At 32.4% G+C, this 18,766-nt stretch overlaps 1 protein-coding gene across 3 annotated transcripts in view; it reads right to left on the minus strand.

The window, feature by feature from the left end:
- The window catches only part of LOC145332570 (polypeptide N-acetylgalactosaminyltransferase 35A-like), a 47,759-nt gene that overhangs the window by 22,085 nt on the left and 6,908 nt on the right, over positions 1-18,766 (minus strand). For all 3 annotated transcript variants that reach the window (XR_013884215.1, XM_080177579.1, XM_080177578.1), the window contains exons 6-17: positions 18,666-18,695; positions 16,399-16,470; positions 15,893-15,981; positions 12,733-12,791; positions 12,007-12,074; positions 9,635-9,707; positions 4,106-4,181; positions 3,750-3,829; positions 3,047-3,109; positions 2,286-2,375; positions 1,391-1,448; positions 621-683 (exon numbers count right to left, since the gene is read on the minus strand). Coding sequence is in view for 2 of the 3 variants with exons in the window: in XM_080177579.1 (XP_080033705.1) it covers positions 621-683; positions 1,391-1,448; positions 2,286-2,375; positions 3,047-3,109; positions 3,750-3,829; positions 4,106-4,181; positions 9,635-9,707; positions 12,007-12,074; positions 12,733-12,791; positions 15,893-15,981; positions 16,399-16,470; positions 18,666-18,695 (821 nt within the window). In the remaining variant the exon portion in view is untranslated. The remainder of the gene's footprint in view (positions 1-620; positions 684-1,390; positions 1,449-2,285; positions 2,376-3,046; positions 3,110-3,749; positions 3,830-4,105; positions 4,182-9,634; positions 9,708-12,006; positions 12,075-12,732; positions 12,792-15,892; positions 15,982-16,398; positions 16,471-18,665; positions 18,696-18,766) is intronic.

Below are 18,766 nucleotides of genomic sequence, written 5' to 3' on the forward strand. Positions count from 1 at the left end.
AGCTTTCTGCCAAAGGCCCGTGCTAACCAAAATGAAATAAAGAGAGGGGTAGGTTTCTGGTAAAATCCATAAAGTTGTGTGTTTTAAGCTTTAAAAATAGTAGTAGAACGATGGTATTCACTATATATGTGTATTTCTTATTGACAAGAACTATAGACAAAAATTTTTTTTAAAGTTAACACAAACAGAAGGGTAGGTTTTTTGGTAGAATCCGTAAAGGTGTGTGTTTTAAGTCTTAAAAATAGTAGTAGAACGATAATATTCACTAAATATGTGTGTGTATTCCTTATTGAAAAGAACTATAGACAATTTTTTTTTAAGTTAACACAAATTTTTATCGTTCTACTACTGTCTTTAACTTATAACACATAACCTTTACGGATTCTACCAGAAACCTACCCCTCTCTTTTTATCGTTCTACTACTGTTTTTAACTTATAGCACATAACCTTTACGGATTTTACCAGAAACCTACCCCTCTCTTTTATGATTTATATTTTATTATTTGCAGTGATTTGTATTAAATACGATGCGATACATGATTTTTAGTATGGCTGAGAACCGGTTCTAATCCTGCGGAAATTAAGCGGTTTCGAAGCCATAATGGAAATAAAATTTTACCTGAAAATATGTCCAACTCTGGAGCAGGGAATTATTTCTAATCTTCCCCCACATAGCCAAATTCTAAACAAATTTTAATAGTTATTTATTGCATCGTATTAGAGACAACTATCCGCGGATATTAAAATAATAAATATAAAATTAAAACCAGGCCGGGGATATCAAAACTGGTATAAATACTATGATTTTTATTTAAATATTTGTGGAAAATTGTCTCTAATACGATGCTTTACATGTTTTTTCATTATGGCTTAGAACCAGCGGATATCAATCGGTTTTGAAGCAGTGCTGGAAATATAATTATAAAATTTTAAACTTGAAAAATTTATACCTCTTTAAATATAACAAGTTTAGAATCTAGACGAACAATAATTTAATTTGACAAATAGAAACACCGGAATATACATAACTAAGAACAGATTGACTTAATAAGCGCATTTGACTAGACGCTAACACACAACTTTATGGAGAATTCGCGAAAAATTTGACGCTCTTATTGGTGAAAAAAAGTAGGTACCTAAATATTTTTTTATTTCATTCATATAAAAAGTAAGCTATGAAGAGCTTAATTTAGGATGATAACGCTTTATATTACATAAAAAACGCGTGTATTGTAGGATTGAATACTCAACCATTTTTTAGGTTATTAGGTTTATTTTGTCTGATTGATCATATAATAAATGTATTCTCTAAATTATACTTTCTCTAACTTTAAATTTGTGTAATTAAACAAGTCATCTTTTGCAAATTATTATAATTCTATATTTTACCTTAAAGATATTTCAATATTTTCAGCGCCCCAAATTTGAAGACCGCTATCATATTCACCTAAAATATTCAAAATAGTTATATCATATTTACAAACGCCCCCAGAGACCTCTAAGGTTACTTCAGGAATGGGGGTGGGGGGGGGGGGGGGGGGGTAAAATTCAACAATCCGATTTTAGATTACACAATATTTTTTCCCCTTTAATTCAAAAGGAGCAAATGTGCCATTGCTAGTTACTGAATTAAATTAGGTGCCAGGATTCATATGAAGAGTACAACCTACCTATAAAACTAAGATATTTTCTACAAATTGCAAAGATGAAAGCTACCTTTGAAAATAAAACCATTTTCTTTAAATTGCGAAGACATTATTATACAAAGAGTATAACTTAACTATAAAACTAAAATATTTAATAAAATTGCAAAGAGTACAACCTTCCTATAAAACTAAATCCTTTTTCTGCAAATTGCAAAGAGTCCAACCGCAATTCTTGATGACGAAATTCATAAAAAAAATACAACTTACTTATGTAATCAATACAATATCCCTGAAATTAAAAAAGTGAGCCTACCACTATTTGTGGTTTAAAAATACAGGATCTTTCAAGAGAAAGGGATTTTTTAAAACTTTAATTTTGCACATTTTATATGGTTGAAAAATAAAATGTTATGTGGTTGTGAACATTTTAGCGAATTTTTAAAATAGTGTAAGTGGATTTTTGCATCCATTTATGTTTTTTTTAATTTCTCTTGAAAGACCTGTACAAAGAGTAAATATTACCTATATAAATAAAAATATTTTCTACTAATTACAATGAGTCCACCCGCCATTGTTGGTGACTGAATTAATATAAAGAGTACAACCTATCTATGAAACATACAAAGAGTAAATATTACCTAAGTAATTAAAATATTTTCTACTAATTGCAAAGAGTCCACCCGCCATTGTTGGGGACTGAATGGGCTCACTAAACTTTGATTCAGAATCTAAAACATAGATATAATTATAGTTCTTAAAACTTTGAAGGATAATAATTAAATAAGGACAATTTTAGTTTGTACAACCCAATCAAGATTTCAAAATGAAATCACAAAGTTTCGAAAATCAACAGAACAAGTAACATTTAATGTTTGTATAATTACGATGACCCACATCTCAGTACCTGGTAATTAGTAAAATGTAAATAAACAAGGATGACAACATTCATAAAAGCGAAGCTCCAGAATCAGAAGGAAGGACAAACGAACAGTAACTCTTTTAAGTGGCAGAACTTTAATTTGGAAGCCTGAATAAATGTGTAGCAAAATTTCGTAAAAAGAAGATACAGTTAAAAGGACATACTTTCATTTTTAGGGTTTGATTATAGAGGCGCCTCGCTTATAATATTGTACCTTGCTCATTTAGGAATCATTGTTTTAAAATCCGATGAATAGGATACTTATATCATATCAAAAATTGTACTTAAAATCAGCATGTTTTAAATGGACGTACGGATGATTAAAGAGTTGCTATGCTTCCTAAATCGTACCTGTTTTTAAAAATCAGTTTGAAATTGATAGAACAATTCTAATTGTTACGGACGGACGGGCCGACCCCAATTATAGAAAAGCTTCACTTTCAAAAATACATTGTTGATAAAAAAATTGAAATAGTTTACCAAAATATCCTTGAGGCACATTATCCCATTTATAGTTTAAAGCCCAAGTCATTCCACCGCGAACTAAACAAAAGATTATCTTTCTAAAGATTTTTCTCATTTTATTTGGAAGATTTTTTACCAAATAGGAAAATTTTCTAACTTTTAGAACTTATGTTGATTAATATACACATTTTTTGCACATATCTGTAAAGGGAAAAAGCCGTGGAGAAGTGAGAGGCTAACAAGTACTGTGAAATATTAAATATTTTGTTTAAGCCTAACTACAAGGAATAAATATCACGTACAAATTGAGAATTTCTTAGTTAAGATTTTCTCTAATTGGAGATTTTTTATAATACTGAGGTGAATTCTTTAAAAAAACCTTTGCCTCACTAAAATTTTAGTGAGGCATAATTATCCCCTCTAAATTTTTAGTGAGTCTCACTGATTTATGTGAGGCAATTTTTTAAAAAAGAATTCACCTCTGGTTATAGGTTAATTCATAGATTTTTTTCTGAGCTGCGTGCTTATAAAACGTATTACCATGACACTTTAACGTCAAGTCTAACAACCCAAGATAACTAAGAGTACCTAAATCTCTCTTTTTCCGTGCAAACACCCTGGGTATCAGGTTAAGAAACACCCATCAGACAACCAAATTGTACTTTTTAAACTTTCAAACATTCTTGGTCTACTGTGTCTCTATAATGAAAATAGTTACCTAATGGAGAAGCTTTATATTTAAAAGTATCTGGATCTATTGTATCAATAATAGGCACAGCAACATTACTTGCTGATTCTCTGTAAACATAAATAATCAGTTAGTGCCAGGGATCTAAAGGGATATGAACAATGGTCGATAAATTTATGTACATCCCCAATGATGATACACAAAATTAATCCTTCTGTACATTACAATTAGCGGTTGAAACGTTTGGCCCAAACCCCCCAAAAAATTTGTTTGTACTTTTTCTTTTCAAAACAAAAAAATAATGAAAATTGGAAGGAATGAAATTTTTTGTGCCCCCTGATGCCCCTTGGGGCGTAGGCGTTAGTATCGGATAAATATTTACTTACTTGATTCTTTGAAGCAAAGGTTCCACCCAGTTTATATTACACTCAATATGACTGTCCAGGAATACCAACACATCTCCTTAAAAATTGTCAGATAAGAATTAATACAAAGTTAATAGCTCAGAATTCTAGAAAATATGTGGATATTACGACAGGGGAATAATTGTCGTAATAAAATTTAGGTTGCTAACATGGAACTCAATCAGTAGGAAGGAAGATGGAAAGAGGAAGTCGTTGTTTTAGCCCGCTGCGAGTTGTACTATTAGAGAAAATGAAAATCTGGTGTAAATTACAAGTAATAATAAATCCATTAGGAGGTTTCTAATCCTTATATAAAAGTAAAAGGATGTCTGTCTGTACGAAGCTTAAGATCGGTTCCACGCCAAACGTAGGAGTCCCAAACGTAGGAGTGGAAAAACATCGGAGTGGACAAACGCAGGAGTCCCAAACGTGGACAAACGCAGGATTTTTGGGACAAACGTCGGAGTGTACAAACACTGGAGTCCAAATTTTTTTTTTTCAATTTTAACTTTTTTTATACAACCTAGCCCCCCCCCCCCCTCCCCTCGTTCCCGTTATTTTTCTTAGTTAGGTTAGGTTATAGGCCAGGGGGCCTATAACTGCGGCCAGGCAAGCTAGGAAGCCGAGCGCTGCGGCCATAGTCATTATTTTGTAGACAGGGGTATAAAAAAATTTCAAAATTGTCATATTATTAAAATAGCGGACACTCCTATGTTTTACTTAAGCAATGTCCACTCCGACGTTTGTCCCACTCCTACGTTTGTCCACTCCGACGTTTGGGACTCCTGCGTTTGTCCACTCCGACGTTTGGGACTCCTGCGTTTGTCCACTCCGACGTTTGGGACTCCTACGTTTGGGGTAGGACCATAAGATCACGCTAACTGATGGACTATTTCCACCACCTTCTCTCAAGAGCTATAGATGCCTCTAGGGGCGTAGCCACTTGTATTTCAAAGGGGGAAGGCGGATGTGCCACTTTTTGAAACCAAAAGTAAAACGCACAGCAGTTGCTTTTGTGAAGAACAATATGAAACTGTGAAGAAACGGCGGCGGAACCGCCGCTCCCGCCGAAAATCTCCGTTGCCTGCCGAATTTTTTTTTGCCTTTTTTCACCAAATTAGACAGTTCTCCATCCTCTGAAATAAACTTTTTTTCTCATAAAAATTTACCTTATATTTTCACGTGACACTATTATTTCAAACATGTCAATATTCAAAAAAATTACAAGTTCAAAATCTTACAAGTGTCAAGTGAAATATAAAGAAAATTTTTATGAAAAAAAGTTTATCTCAGATGATTGAAAATTATCTATTAAGGCGAGAAAAGGCAAAAAAAATTCGGCAGGAAACGGGGGCTTTGTCGGGAGCGGCGGTTTCGCCGCCGTTTCTTCGCAGTTTCATATTGATCTCCATAAAAGCAACTGATATGCCGAATTTTAGAGCTGTAACTCTTTTATGGAATGAGATCATGCGCATTTTACTTTTGGTTTCAAAAAGTGGCACATCCGCCTTCCCCCTACGTGATTTTTGACATTTAATTTCAGTACTTTTACCGAGTCTAGACAGTATTTCTACAAAATATATTTAATTTTAAATCATTATAATCTAAAATTTGAAGCGCAATTAAAATATGGTTTGAAATTTCATTAAAATAAGGTAAAATTTTAAGAGAGGTCGGAAAATTGACACTAAATGTTCCAACGCCTGTTTATGTTTATTTGTATTTTAACATTTAACCCATAACAAAAAGTCGGGCCCCTTTTCACACCTTAATCGGTCGGGGAGGGGCACCGGCACCCCCCACTATCAACTCAGCTCATATTAATTAGGATTGGGTTTTCAAAGCTAGAAGGCTAAAACAATTGGCATTTTCCCTGTTGGATAAAGAATTTAAGATGTAAGTCAGTCAAATTCATATTTTGCTTCATTCGCCCCTTTAACCTTTGTTTTTTAAGTTTTTTTTAAAGCTGTAATTTTTGTTTAAAACTAGATGAGATAATATTTTTTTCTCGAAAATTGTTTATTTCTTGTAAATTTTTTATTAGAATTCTCAAAATATAAATGTCAGCAGCGGCAGTACTTTGCATCAATCAGAGGGAAAAATTTTAAATAAGAAATATCCTAAATGTAAAAAATAAATTAAAATGTGGTGCAAGAATAACAGAGCATCCATTCGTTGTTGGGGAGGCGAAAGGTTCGAATCTCATACCGACGCCGCGTCATAACTAAAAACGTTAAAACTGGTTCCTACAGTTATTATGCCAGGTGCTTTTTATAGCTAAACCCCGAACCACTTCATTATGCAATCTATATTTTCCTGGATATTTTGTATATGGTAGTCCATAAGTATACAGTTTTACAGTACATTGTTTCTATTTGTTAAAGCAACACGTATGATAAAAGAAAAAGATTCTTTTTAAAGTAAAATGCTTATATATCAATTGAAATCTATATTTTTTGATTTTCTACTGATCCACTTCATTATGCAAATCAAAATAAAATCAATGGGAAAACGTTTGTTTTGCACTTTTCTCCACTTTTCAAAATTGATTATGATAAAATAACAATTTTTTAAGGGATTTATGCATTAATTATAATGAAAAACAGTTTAAGGTAGATTTTAATGATTTTTCTAACTAATAAATAATTTAAAAAATGAAATTCAATCCCTATCACTTTAGAGGACAGCTGGTGACCCCCAGTCTTATGGATGAAGCTAAATACATGTTAAAGATAAAAATAACCCTCAAATGTACACAAAAATGTTTTTTGATGTGTTAAAAAAATCCATTTTAAAATCTTTATATTGAGGATGATGGCCTTTAAGATGTTCTTACTGGTGGTGATGGTGAGCCAAATGTTATCTAAGTACATGACCATTACAACAACTTGTCTATTAACCTATGTACCAATTTTTGTAGTCATAGCAGCCTCCAATAGAGCCTCACGACATGAAACATAACCATTATCAAAAAACTACATTATTTACTTTATGAATTTTAGTAATTAAAATTGTATTTTTTTTCTTTTTTAATATTGCTTGGCTGGAGGCTGCTATGACTACAAAAATTGGACCATAGTTCAATATATAAGTATTCATTATGGGCATGCACTTTGATAACATTTAGCTCACCATCCCCACCAGTAAGAGCATCTTAAAGGCCATCGTCCTCAAAATCAATATTTTAAAATGAATTTTTTTAACACATCAAAAAACATTTTTGTATATTTTTGAGGGTTATTTTTATTTTTAACATGTATTTAGCTTCATCCATAAGACTGGGGGTCAGCAGCTGTCCTCTAAAGTGATAGGAATAGAATTTCTTTTTTTAAATTATTTATTAGTTAGAAAAATCATTAAAATCTACCTTAAACTGTTTTTCATTATAATTAATGCATAAATCCCTTAAAAAATTGTTATTTTATCATAATCAATTTTGAAAAGTGGAGAAAAGTGCAAAACAAACGTTTTCCCATTGATTTTATTTTGATTTGCATAATGAAGTGGATCAGTAAAAAATAAAAAAATATAGATTTCAATTGAAATATAAGCATTTTACTTTAAAAAGAATATTTTTCTTTTATCATACGTGTTGCTTTAACAAATAGAAACAATGTACTGTAAAGCTGTACACTTATGGACTACCATAGACAAAATATCCAGCAAAATATAGATTGCATAATGAAGTGGTTCGGGGTTTATATTTCTCTATAAACAAACTAGGGATTTGTCAAATGTAAATGCTAGAATAGCACAACATTTATAATGGCACAATCCATTAAAATTCTCATTCCCTATAAAAGTACCTTATGAAATTGCATTACATGTTATTTGATAAGTAAGTCGTAGGAGTTTTAATTAAAGTTCTTAACTTAAAAATCTGCAACTGTATACAATATGTATAACTAAATTTAAATACAGTTAATTTTTAAGATGCATAGCAACTCTATTTTAATCCGCTTCCCTCACTGAGTAAAAAGATGTTGTATACCACTATATAGTGTGGCCACAACCAAAAAATACTGATACTGAAGAAAAAAAAGGAAATACTGAAAATACTGAATCCTAAAATAAGAAAAAATACTGAAATACTGAACAAAAAAATACAAATACTGAATAAGTATTTTTTTTTATATGATTCCTCATTTCAAAATTTCATATCATCATAGCTTTGTTATTAGTGGGATATTTTAAAGATCTTTTAATTTTGCCTCTTACATTTTCTTGCACCAATTAAGCAGAAAATGACTGATAAATATTTTAAATGATTACAAAACTTAAATACTTTTTAGTTGAGTAAAGAGCATAGACGTCCAACCTTTTTTTTGGGGGGGGGGAAATTTTTTTAAGGGGGGGTTAATTCGCTTTTGGAGGGGGTAAAAAGGCGCACGAAGCGTGCCGCAAATTTTTTTTTACCCCCCCCAAAATTTTTACCCCGGGGGTAAAATTTGTTTGGGGGGGGGGGGTAATTACCCCCTATGAAATCTGTTGGCAGTGGTAAATTTTGTTTACCCCCCCACCCAAAATTTACCCCCGGGGTAAAATTTTTGGAGGGGTAATTTAAATTTTATTAAATATTTAGTATTAAAAATGCGCGCGAAGTGCGCAAAAATTTTCTTTGTTAAGAGATTTTTTATTTTTGGGGGGGGTATTTACCCCCCCAAAATTGTTTAGGGGGATGTAAATACCCCCCTCCTAAATGGTTGGGGGTGCCGTGGGCACCCCTCAGGGTAGGGGTAAATTATGAATGGGGGGGTTAAAATGAAAAAAATTTTGGGGGTGCAAAGTACTCACCTTAGATTATTCATTCTATTAATAGACAAAAAAAATACTGTATAAAAGCATCTCAAATATCTAAAAAATTTATATTTGAGATGAAATTGAAAACAAAATCTATATTACCATAAAAAAAAAAAATTAATGTACAAAGTCATAGGGTAATTCAAAGAAAAGTAAAGTGAGGCGCGAAGCGCCGAAAAAAATCTGACATCAACTACTTAAATAAACATCTTATTTAAGCAAATTTTTTTGGAATTTAAGAAATAATGAAAATACTGAATCATGAAAATTTCAAAAAACTGAAAAATACTGAATAAAATTTTCAAATACTGAATATTCAGTATTTACTGAAAATACTGAAGCCCCAATTTCCAAATACTGAAGATTTTCAGTATACTGAAGAATATGGCCACGCTGACTATACTATCTAAGTAAATGCTATTAGAGTGCCCTGCCCATGGGCCGTAGAGTAAAGGCTATTAGAGTATATTAATGCATAGGATAGATAACAATCCTTTTGATTTTTAATTCTATTTGTGATCGTGAGAAAATGTTATGGGGGGGGGGGGTTCTGGGCTCTCTAGATACTTTGAGGGAAAGCATAAAAATTTGTGTTTACTTCGCCTATTACATGGAGCCAAGTAGATCTAACAGCACAAGACAATATTGTGATCTTGTTTTACTTGTAGCATTCCTGGCATCTAGGATTCTGGATCAGTGACCTTATTTTACCTGTAGCGTTCCTGGCACCCAGGATTCTGGACCGAATTAAACCAAATCTTCCACCAGTCATCAGCTGACGAACCTGCATAAGATAGATACATTTATTGAATAGCTGGAACCACGAAATATAGATTTATATAAAATATACTTATGATTGTTCATTGTATATTATTAGTGGCTTCGCCAAAAGACTTAATGGAAAGCACCCCCCCCCCTCTTCCCAATTGATGTTCTATGCGTTTCAATATGCGTAGTTTTTATTTAATATCTACATTTGCTACAACTTTTGCATAACAGAAGATGTAAATTCAAGGGGTGCATTTTTTCCATTGAAAAAAGCTTTTTCCCCCTAGTAAAATAGCTTTAAACCATTGCAATACCAGTAGCTATATTCGCTGAAGAGTAGAGCCAAATAGGTTCAGCTGTTCTTAGGATCTTAAGCTTCAGACGGACTGACATCGTTCTACTTTGTATTATAGATATACCTTTTCCTGATATATTAAAATACTAGCAACTACTCCCCTAGAGGCCTCTAGTGGCGCTTTATATGTTTGTTTTTTTATTTCAAAAATCTAAATTAAAAAAAAAGGGGGGGGGGAAGGGCGGTGAACGGCGGGAGCGGCGGTTCCGCCGCCGTTTTTTTTTTTAAAGATACCAAAACTTGGGGTAATTAGTGACCCAGTCCAAAAGATTTTACCCAATTATCTCTAAAACTAAGGGAGTAGCACCCAAAATAAAATTGCTGGTATGTCGTGACACGAGTCACCACATTCCCCCCCTTTTTATATGTTGCGTTCAAGCCTCTACGCAAAGGCGAGACTATTTAAAAAATTTCTCTTGGGAAAGTGGTGGTAACCCCCCCCCCCAAAAAAAAAAATAGTTATAAAACTTTCCAGGTCCTATGAGAAGCTACCATATTAAGGAGAACCCGATCGGTTCAGCGGTTAGCGAGATCCTTCGGTACAAACATACAAACAAACCTGTTACTTTATTATAAGGATAAAATTAAATGGTTTTAAAATAACATAAGGAAAGTTTTGATTAGATAAACTTTATCAATGTGTGCAATTACTTGCAAAGAAAATACTATAATTTTATCAGGGATCTAAAGGGATAGGACAATTGCCGAAAAAATTATACAACTCCCCCAATAATAATATATAAAAGTACCACTTCGATAGATAAAAATTAATGGTTGAAAAGTTTAGACACTAACTTAAATAACTAACCCATCGAAATTCAATAAGTTTTTAAAAGTTGTTAGGCCAACGAATCAGTAAACGTTGTTATAAAACTCTGAGGACTAGTGTAAAAAACAGCCCTATGTCCCCTCCTTCCCTGAAATAAAATATACTGGAAAGTATCTTCTTTTTAAAGTACGTACTATTAAATAATATTACACACACAAAAAAATTATTTAGAAATAAATATTACCTATCATAAACATGAAAAAAGTAGATGCTCAAATGAGGTCCAAAGAACAGTAAATGTATAAATCTTTTTCTAATTGTAGTTAAGGGGCTACGTTGAAAAATGTGAGAAAGGTTGAAAAGTTTTTAGTCAGTTGGAACATATTACCACGTAGCTCCTATACTATTCGCATCGCAGCATAAAATTGGTTTACATATTACCAAAAACCAGAGTTTATGATGATTCTAACGGTATACATATGATCTAATTTTTTCTACTTTTAACACAAGCCGTGCAGTTTGAATTTTAAAAATATACGCATGAATGACTTGATATGATATTTCTTCCAAACTATGTGTTATATGTCCATTTTGTTACCAATGTGAAATATAAAACATTATTCCATTGTGGTATACTAATGCTATTTCATCAAAATAAGTGTTTTTTCCCATTTTTTATGTGTCCCGTTAATTACCATTGTGAAATATAAAAAAAAGTCCAACCTTATTCCATTGTGGAGTACTAACTTGTTGGGCTATTTTATCCAGACTATGGGTACTTCCATCATTTGTATATGTCCAGTTTATTACCATTGTGAAATATACAAAAAATGTCCAACCTTATTCCATTGTGGTCTACTAACTTGATAAGCTATTTTATCCAAACTATACCTAAGTACTTCCATCATTTGTAAATGTCCAGTTTATTACCATTGTGAAGTATAAAAAAAATGTTTAACCTTATTCCATTGTGGTCTACTAACTTGATAAGCTATTTTATCTAGACTATGGGTACTTCCATCATTTGTATATGTCCAGTTTATTACCATTGTGAAGTATAAAAAAAATGTCCAACCTTATTCCATTATGGTCTGCTAACTTGATAAGCTATTTTATCCAAACTATAAGTACTTCCATCATTTGTATATGTCCAGTTTATTATCATTGTGAAGTATAAAAAAAATGTCCAACCTTATTCCATTGTGGTCTACTAACTTGATAGGCTATTTCATCCAGACTATGGGTACTTCCATCATTAACTAAACAAGGATCACATTATTTACAGGGATCTAAAGGGATAAAACAATGGCCAATAAATTTATGTACATCCCGAATGATGATAAACAAAATTACCCCTTCTGTAGATTACAATTAGTAGTTGAAACGTTTGGACACTCAACTTAATTAACCAACCAATCAAAATTTACTGAAGTCCTTAAAGTTGTTAGGCCAATGAATAAGAAAACGTTATCATAAAACTTTGGGGACTAATGTAAACAGTCCATTGTCCCCTCTCTCTCTGTCAAATTATCTACATGCCCAAAGAAATCTAAAATTTAAAAATGAATCATATGCACTGTAAAAGAAAAAAATCTTTTTTTTCTGCATTTTTAGTAGTGAAGTTACTCTATAGTTTAAAATGTATGTCCTATATGCCCAAAGAAATCTAAAATTTAAAAATGAATCATATGCACTGTAAAAGAAAAAAATCTTTTTTTTCTGCATTTTTAGTAGTGAAGTTACTCTATAGTTTAAAATATATGTCTGTCAGTCTGTCCGTAACGCTATGGGGCAATTGTGATATAAATTTTCTTGGTCTGCCGTCATGTCGGATATTGATACATAATCACGTTACTCCCATACTGTTTCTTACTAACAGACGGACAATACAGTAGCTTTGCTACTAAAAAGAATTACCTAATATTATTTCATGGAGTAAATGCTCTGGCGTTCTTTTTAGTACACTCTCCACACTTCTAAACAGATAATCAAGGATGATAACATTCATAATAGCGAAGCCCTAAAACAAAAGGACAAACGATCATTAACACTTGTAGAGTGGGAGAACTGATTCCTGAATAAGCAGAATAAAAATATATAAGCTTTAAGAAAATTTTAAGTAAATTTGTTGCACTCAACTTAATAAACATACTATTCAATATTTAATAAAGTTATCAAAGTTGTTAGTCCAACAAATAAGAAAATGTTATCATAAAACTTTGGGGGCTAGTGTAATAATAAGCTTAATGTCCCCACCCTCACAAAAGATCTTAACCATAAAATGTACTAGGTTTAATTATTTTTCTGTAAAACTTTCTATTATTTTTTTCGCTTTAATGATTCAATAAAAACATTTAACAAAAGAACCGTCTCAAACTATTTTATAGCATTGGACTTTGGACTGTTTATTACACTAGTCCCCAAAGTTTTTAATAACGTTTTCTTATTCGTGTTGGCTTAACGACTTTGGGGACTTTTTAAAATTTTGATTGGTTGGTTAATTAAGTTAAGAGTCCAAACGTTTCAACAACTTATTTTGATCCATAGAATTTTGTATATAAATATTGGGGATGTACATTAATTTATCGGTAATTGTCTTATCCCTTTAAAAAGATCCCTGATTTTATAATGTTATATTCTAACGGAATTTATTCTATTTCTTTAAAAAGGAAAATTTGTATCTTCTGATTTTAAAAAATTAAGTTATATAAATTCCAGCCAATAAAACTGGAATTAATCCTATAATTATTCATTTTACTAACCGCGGAAAGCTGTCTATAATACGATGAGTTAAATAATTTTTCTAAGATTTGTAACGATTGCTATTATCTAAGAAAACAATTAGATTAAAACAATGCTAAATTCTTTAATAAAACACGTTAAGAAAAATTACTTCGTGTTAAACTAAAATTCTAGTTTCATCTAGGTAATTTTCAGGGATCGGAAGCCTCACGTAAGCCGCGTGTAAGCCTCAGTGAAATCGTGATTATATCACTATAAAATTCAGCTGGATGTATAAAACGGCTCTTTAGCAGACAATCCTTCTTTCTTAATTTTTTTTTTCTGCTCACAAGCAGGTTTAAAACTGAGGCTTATGCGCGGCTTACGTGAGGCTTCCGATCCCTGGTAATTTTTTTAAAGAAGATAAGTAGAATTTGATTCTTAAGTTAAAACAGAGGCGTGCATAGCAATTCACCAGTGCAGGGAGTAAAACTGTTAGGAAGTTAAAAAAGGGGAAAACAGGCATTTCCAATTTTAAATTTATGGAGGGTGTCGACTGTTGACACCCACTACCCCAAGTCACTGAAAAAAAACTTTGTATTATTAGATATCCTAGTTAGTAATTGTATTATAACATGATCATTTTTTTCTTTAAATATTAGAACCTACTATTATCCCTCTTACACTTACAAGTCTTATGAACTAGAGCATTTAGTTTTGTATGTGTGTGTGTGTGTGTTTGTCAAGTAAGATCTCGGAAACATTAGAACTAAACAGTCCAAAATTTTAGGACAAAGTTTTGTTAGTTCTGGGTCAGGTATATATTACATTTTACCCCCCTCATAAGAATTTAAACCCAAAAAAAATACCATTCTTTTTTTTAAAAAAAAGCTTAGACGTCCATGTAGCTAGGAGAGTTGGGTCTGGAGGGAGGGGCGTGGGTGAGAAGGTTACCACTCTCCAGTCATAAAACTATAAAGTCTTATCATTACTGTATGTACAGTACAATTGGTAAATAAATTACCTACTTCTCTGACATCAGAAGTTGTATGGGTTTCTTTTGTTGTGGCAAAATATTCCAATTTTATTCCAATAAATAAAATGTACAGAAATACAGGGAGGGAGGGGATATTGGGCTGATTATTACACCAGTCCCCAAAGTCTTAAAATAACGTATTCTTATTTGTTGGCTTAACAACCTGAAGAACTCTTATTAAATTGGTTGGTTCATTAAGTTGAGTGTCCAAACGCTTCAACCACAATTTGTAATCTACAAAATGGATAATTTTGTGTATCATCAAGGAGATGTACAAGTACATAAATGTATCGGTCATTGTCTTATCCCTTTAGATCCCTGACAGAAATACCATTTCAATCCATATTTTACGTAAAAAAAGATTATTCTTGATTGAAGCAAGGGATCGGCATTAGTGTAAATGATAGCGTGCCTTCTTGCTGTCGCGGAGGTTCTGGTTCTGGTTTGGCCCATACCGCGTTATAAAAGTGGCGTTAGAATCGCACAGTCTGCTGCTATGGTTGGTAGGTGACACTATAAGTGAGAGCGGAAGGAATGCCTGGGCCTTATAAACAGTCGCAACTCATTACCTTGCACAGTTAGGCCTTCCAGACAAAAGGTCTTACAATCAAAGGTTTGGTTGTCTGTTGGATGTTACTTAACATGTCCCATGAGCGTTACAAACATGATAATCTGGCTTCTCTAGATGATCACTTGAAATCGAAGGAAAATCCCGCCCCTAGGGGCGCAGCCAAATGTAAAATTAATATTCCAATTAAGTTTGGTCTAAATTGATGTTTATTTAATATTCTACATATAGAATTAAAGAAATCTCTATTTATAAGATAAAAATGTACATTTATACTAATAAAAAAATACAATCTTATGAATAATAAGGAAAAGCTTAGTATTTAATTACCAATAAAAACACCTAATTATTTTTTTTCTTGGAAAAATATGAAAAGATTTATTATATTGGCACATTTAAATTATGTTTTTATCTCAATAATATATTTTATACTAGCGGCGGCGTCCCTAACATCCAGTTTTGAATATCAAAATGTAGGGATGGCAATCGGTCAAATTTTTGGACCGGATTCGGATTCTTACAAGAATCCGTCCAAAAAAAGGCGGATTCCCGCGGATTTCGGATTGGATTAGGATTCCGGATTCTAGCAATATTTTAAATCCGAATCCGCTATTAAAAACGGATTCCGGATTCGGATTCCAAAATGGCTAAAAATTGGGCGGATTCCGGATTCGGATTGCCAACCCTATCCAAATGAATCATCATCCAAAGTTTGAAATCGGTGGTACAATTAGAACAATAAAAATTCTTACCTTACTAGAGTGTGAAAATGTTCATTATAAAAACACATTATCACAGAAACAGTTGGAAGATTTTCGGAATACGTTTTATTCAGGCAAGTCTAAATAAAAAAATAATAAACAAATAAATACAGGATACAGTAAAAAGACACACTTTCCCTTTAGGGATTAACTTATAGAGATGCCTCGCTTAAATAATACCTTATTGTCCTAGGAATTATTATTAAAAATCTGAGGAATATGATAATTATATCATACAAATATGTTAAAAATCACATTTTAATTGGATGTACAGACTATCTGGTAACAATTATAGAGTTAGTACGATTCCTTAATCGTACCAAATTGTCATAGGAATTATCATACAAAGTTTTTAATCGATAGGACAATTCTAACATGTCAAAATTAACGAAAAGAGCTAACTATTACGGACGGACATACCCTAATTATAGAAAAGCTTCCCTTTGGACAAATACCAACAGAGAGGACAATATCTATCAAAGCGAAACTGAACACACCTTGTGTCTTGTGTCAGGTATCTCTCTAGTTCTTCCCAATCTTCTACTCACAAGAACATTGAATGCATGGTCCTAAAATAAGGGTTGAAACGTTTGAACACTCATCTAAAACCAATAAATAAACCAACCAATCAAATTCAATTAAAGTCCACAAAGTAGTTGAGCCAAGTAATAAGAAAACGTTATCATAAAACTTTGGGGACTAACTAGAACATTGAATGCGTTGTCCTAAATATTTAAACTAATTCATAATTGTTTTAAAGCGTTTATTACTTTGTTGAATCTAAAAGGATAAGACAATGGCCGACAAATTAATGATAATCTCCAATGATGATGCACAAAATTACCTTTATTGTATAGGTATAACAATTAAACAAAACGTCCAAAATTCAATAGAAGTCCCAAAAGTTGTTAGGCCAGCGAATAAGAAAACGTTATTTGGGGACTAGAGTAATAAACAGCCCCATGTCCCCTTCCTCTCTGAAAGAATAGCCACAAACATTCCAGAAATTTAAATTTGCTAAATTGAAAAATAAATAAATGAATTGACATACCATTACTGTCATCATTCATTTATATTATTTTTAAAAATTTTATATAACATCAATTATAAACAAATTTAGCTCTAAAATGTTCCAGAAATATTTAATATAATTTTGTATGGCTGCTATTGTATTCCAACTATGAATCATGTATTTGCTCTATTTGTTGGTAAATTAAACTGTATGATATGTTATAGCGTAGTTACTCTATGACCACGACCAGGTTAAATATTCTGTCCATTATTATAATAATTTTTCATTTTCTTTTCATTTATTCATCAAACTTCTTTTAAATAAAGGGAGGGAGAGGACATTGGGCTGTTTGATAAACTAGTCCCCAAAGTTTTATAATAAAGTTTTCTTATTCGTTGGCCTAAATACCTTGGGTATTTTTATTAATGTCATTTGGTTCCATTGGTTGGTTCACAAAGTTGAGTGTCCTAACGTTTCAACCACAAAGTGTAATTTTAAGGTTAATTTTGTGTATCATCATTGTGGATGTATATCAATTTATCGACTATTGTCTTATCCATTTAATCCCTGGTCCAAAAAGTTTTACAAACATGTTCTCTCATTCGTTGGCCTAATTCTTGGTAGAAAGCAGTAGTGTTCAAACGTTTTCTCCAATGAATTTAATCTGCAGTAAGGGTAATTTTGTTTATAAGAATTTGTGGTGTTAAGACCAAAAAATTAAAGAGGTTAGATACTCCCCCCCCCCCTGAAACAATCAAGGGGGGTAGGGGGGTCGGAGTTGTAAAGTTGACAACCCTCCCCCCTTTAAATGTTAGGTTGGAGGGGTGTAAAAAAAAACTGACATTAATTTGCCAATGGAATGAATGTGGTTTTACTTTTGAGTTAATTATATATGGGTGAACACAGGGGGGGGAGACCCTGTGCCCGCCACTTCTAAAGACCCTTGGTTACTTGAAGTGCTACATATGTAAATAACTGTCCTTGTACTTATATTATTTGTGGGTAGATGTGTGTACGTCAATGGTTTTTATACAAGGATCCATGCAGAGAGAGAGAGAAAGACAGAAGGGACAATGGGCTGTTTATAACACTAGTCCCCAAAGTTTTATAATAACTTTGGGAACTTTAGTAAAATTTGATTGGTTGATTCATTAAGTTGAGTGTTCGATTGTTGCAACCATAACTTGAAATCTTCAGAATGGGTAATTTTGTGTATAATAATTGGGGATATACATCAATTAATTGGCCATTCCTTATTATTATTCCTTTAGATCCCTGAAATCCATGAGTAAAAACAACCATGATACGATAATTTGAGGGATCTTAAGCTAAAGGACAATGGATGATAAATTGATGCAAAATTACGCTTCCTTCATCCTATAAGGGTGACAGAGTGGTTTAATATGAAACACGACCTGCCATACTCAAAAAGGCCAATGCAATGAAATAATTAAGTAGCTTCTTCAACAAGAATTGCTGGTCGGCTTGTAATATTGTTCATTTATTGCTTCGTATTATAGACAATTTCCGAAAAATTATTAAAATATTAAAACCAGTTATGTTAGCTCCGAAGGCCCAGACCAGCAAAACTGGTACTAATTTTATGATTTTGTTTTAATATTCGTGGAAAATTGTCTGTAATACGTTGCTTTGCGTGATTTTTCAGAATTGGTGAGAACCTGTTCTAATCCAGTGGATATTAATCAGTTTCGAAGCCTTACTAGAAAATTAGTTTATTAATTTTATGTTTACCTTAAAGCCATTGTCTACTTCTGCCTGTTCCTACAATAAAATAAATATTAAGATAAGGGATCTAAACGGATAAGACAATAGCCCATAACTTGGCCCAGTGA

The sequence above is a fragment of the Acartia tonsa genome, chromosome 11, assembly GCF_053477335.1.
Source record: "Acartia tonsa isolate MP-2025a chromosome 11, ASM5347733v1, whole genome shotgun sequence".
Classification (NCBI taxonomy): Eukaryota; Metazoa; Arthropoda; class Copepoda; order Calanoida; family Acartiidae; genus Acartia; species Acartia tonsa.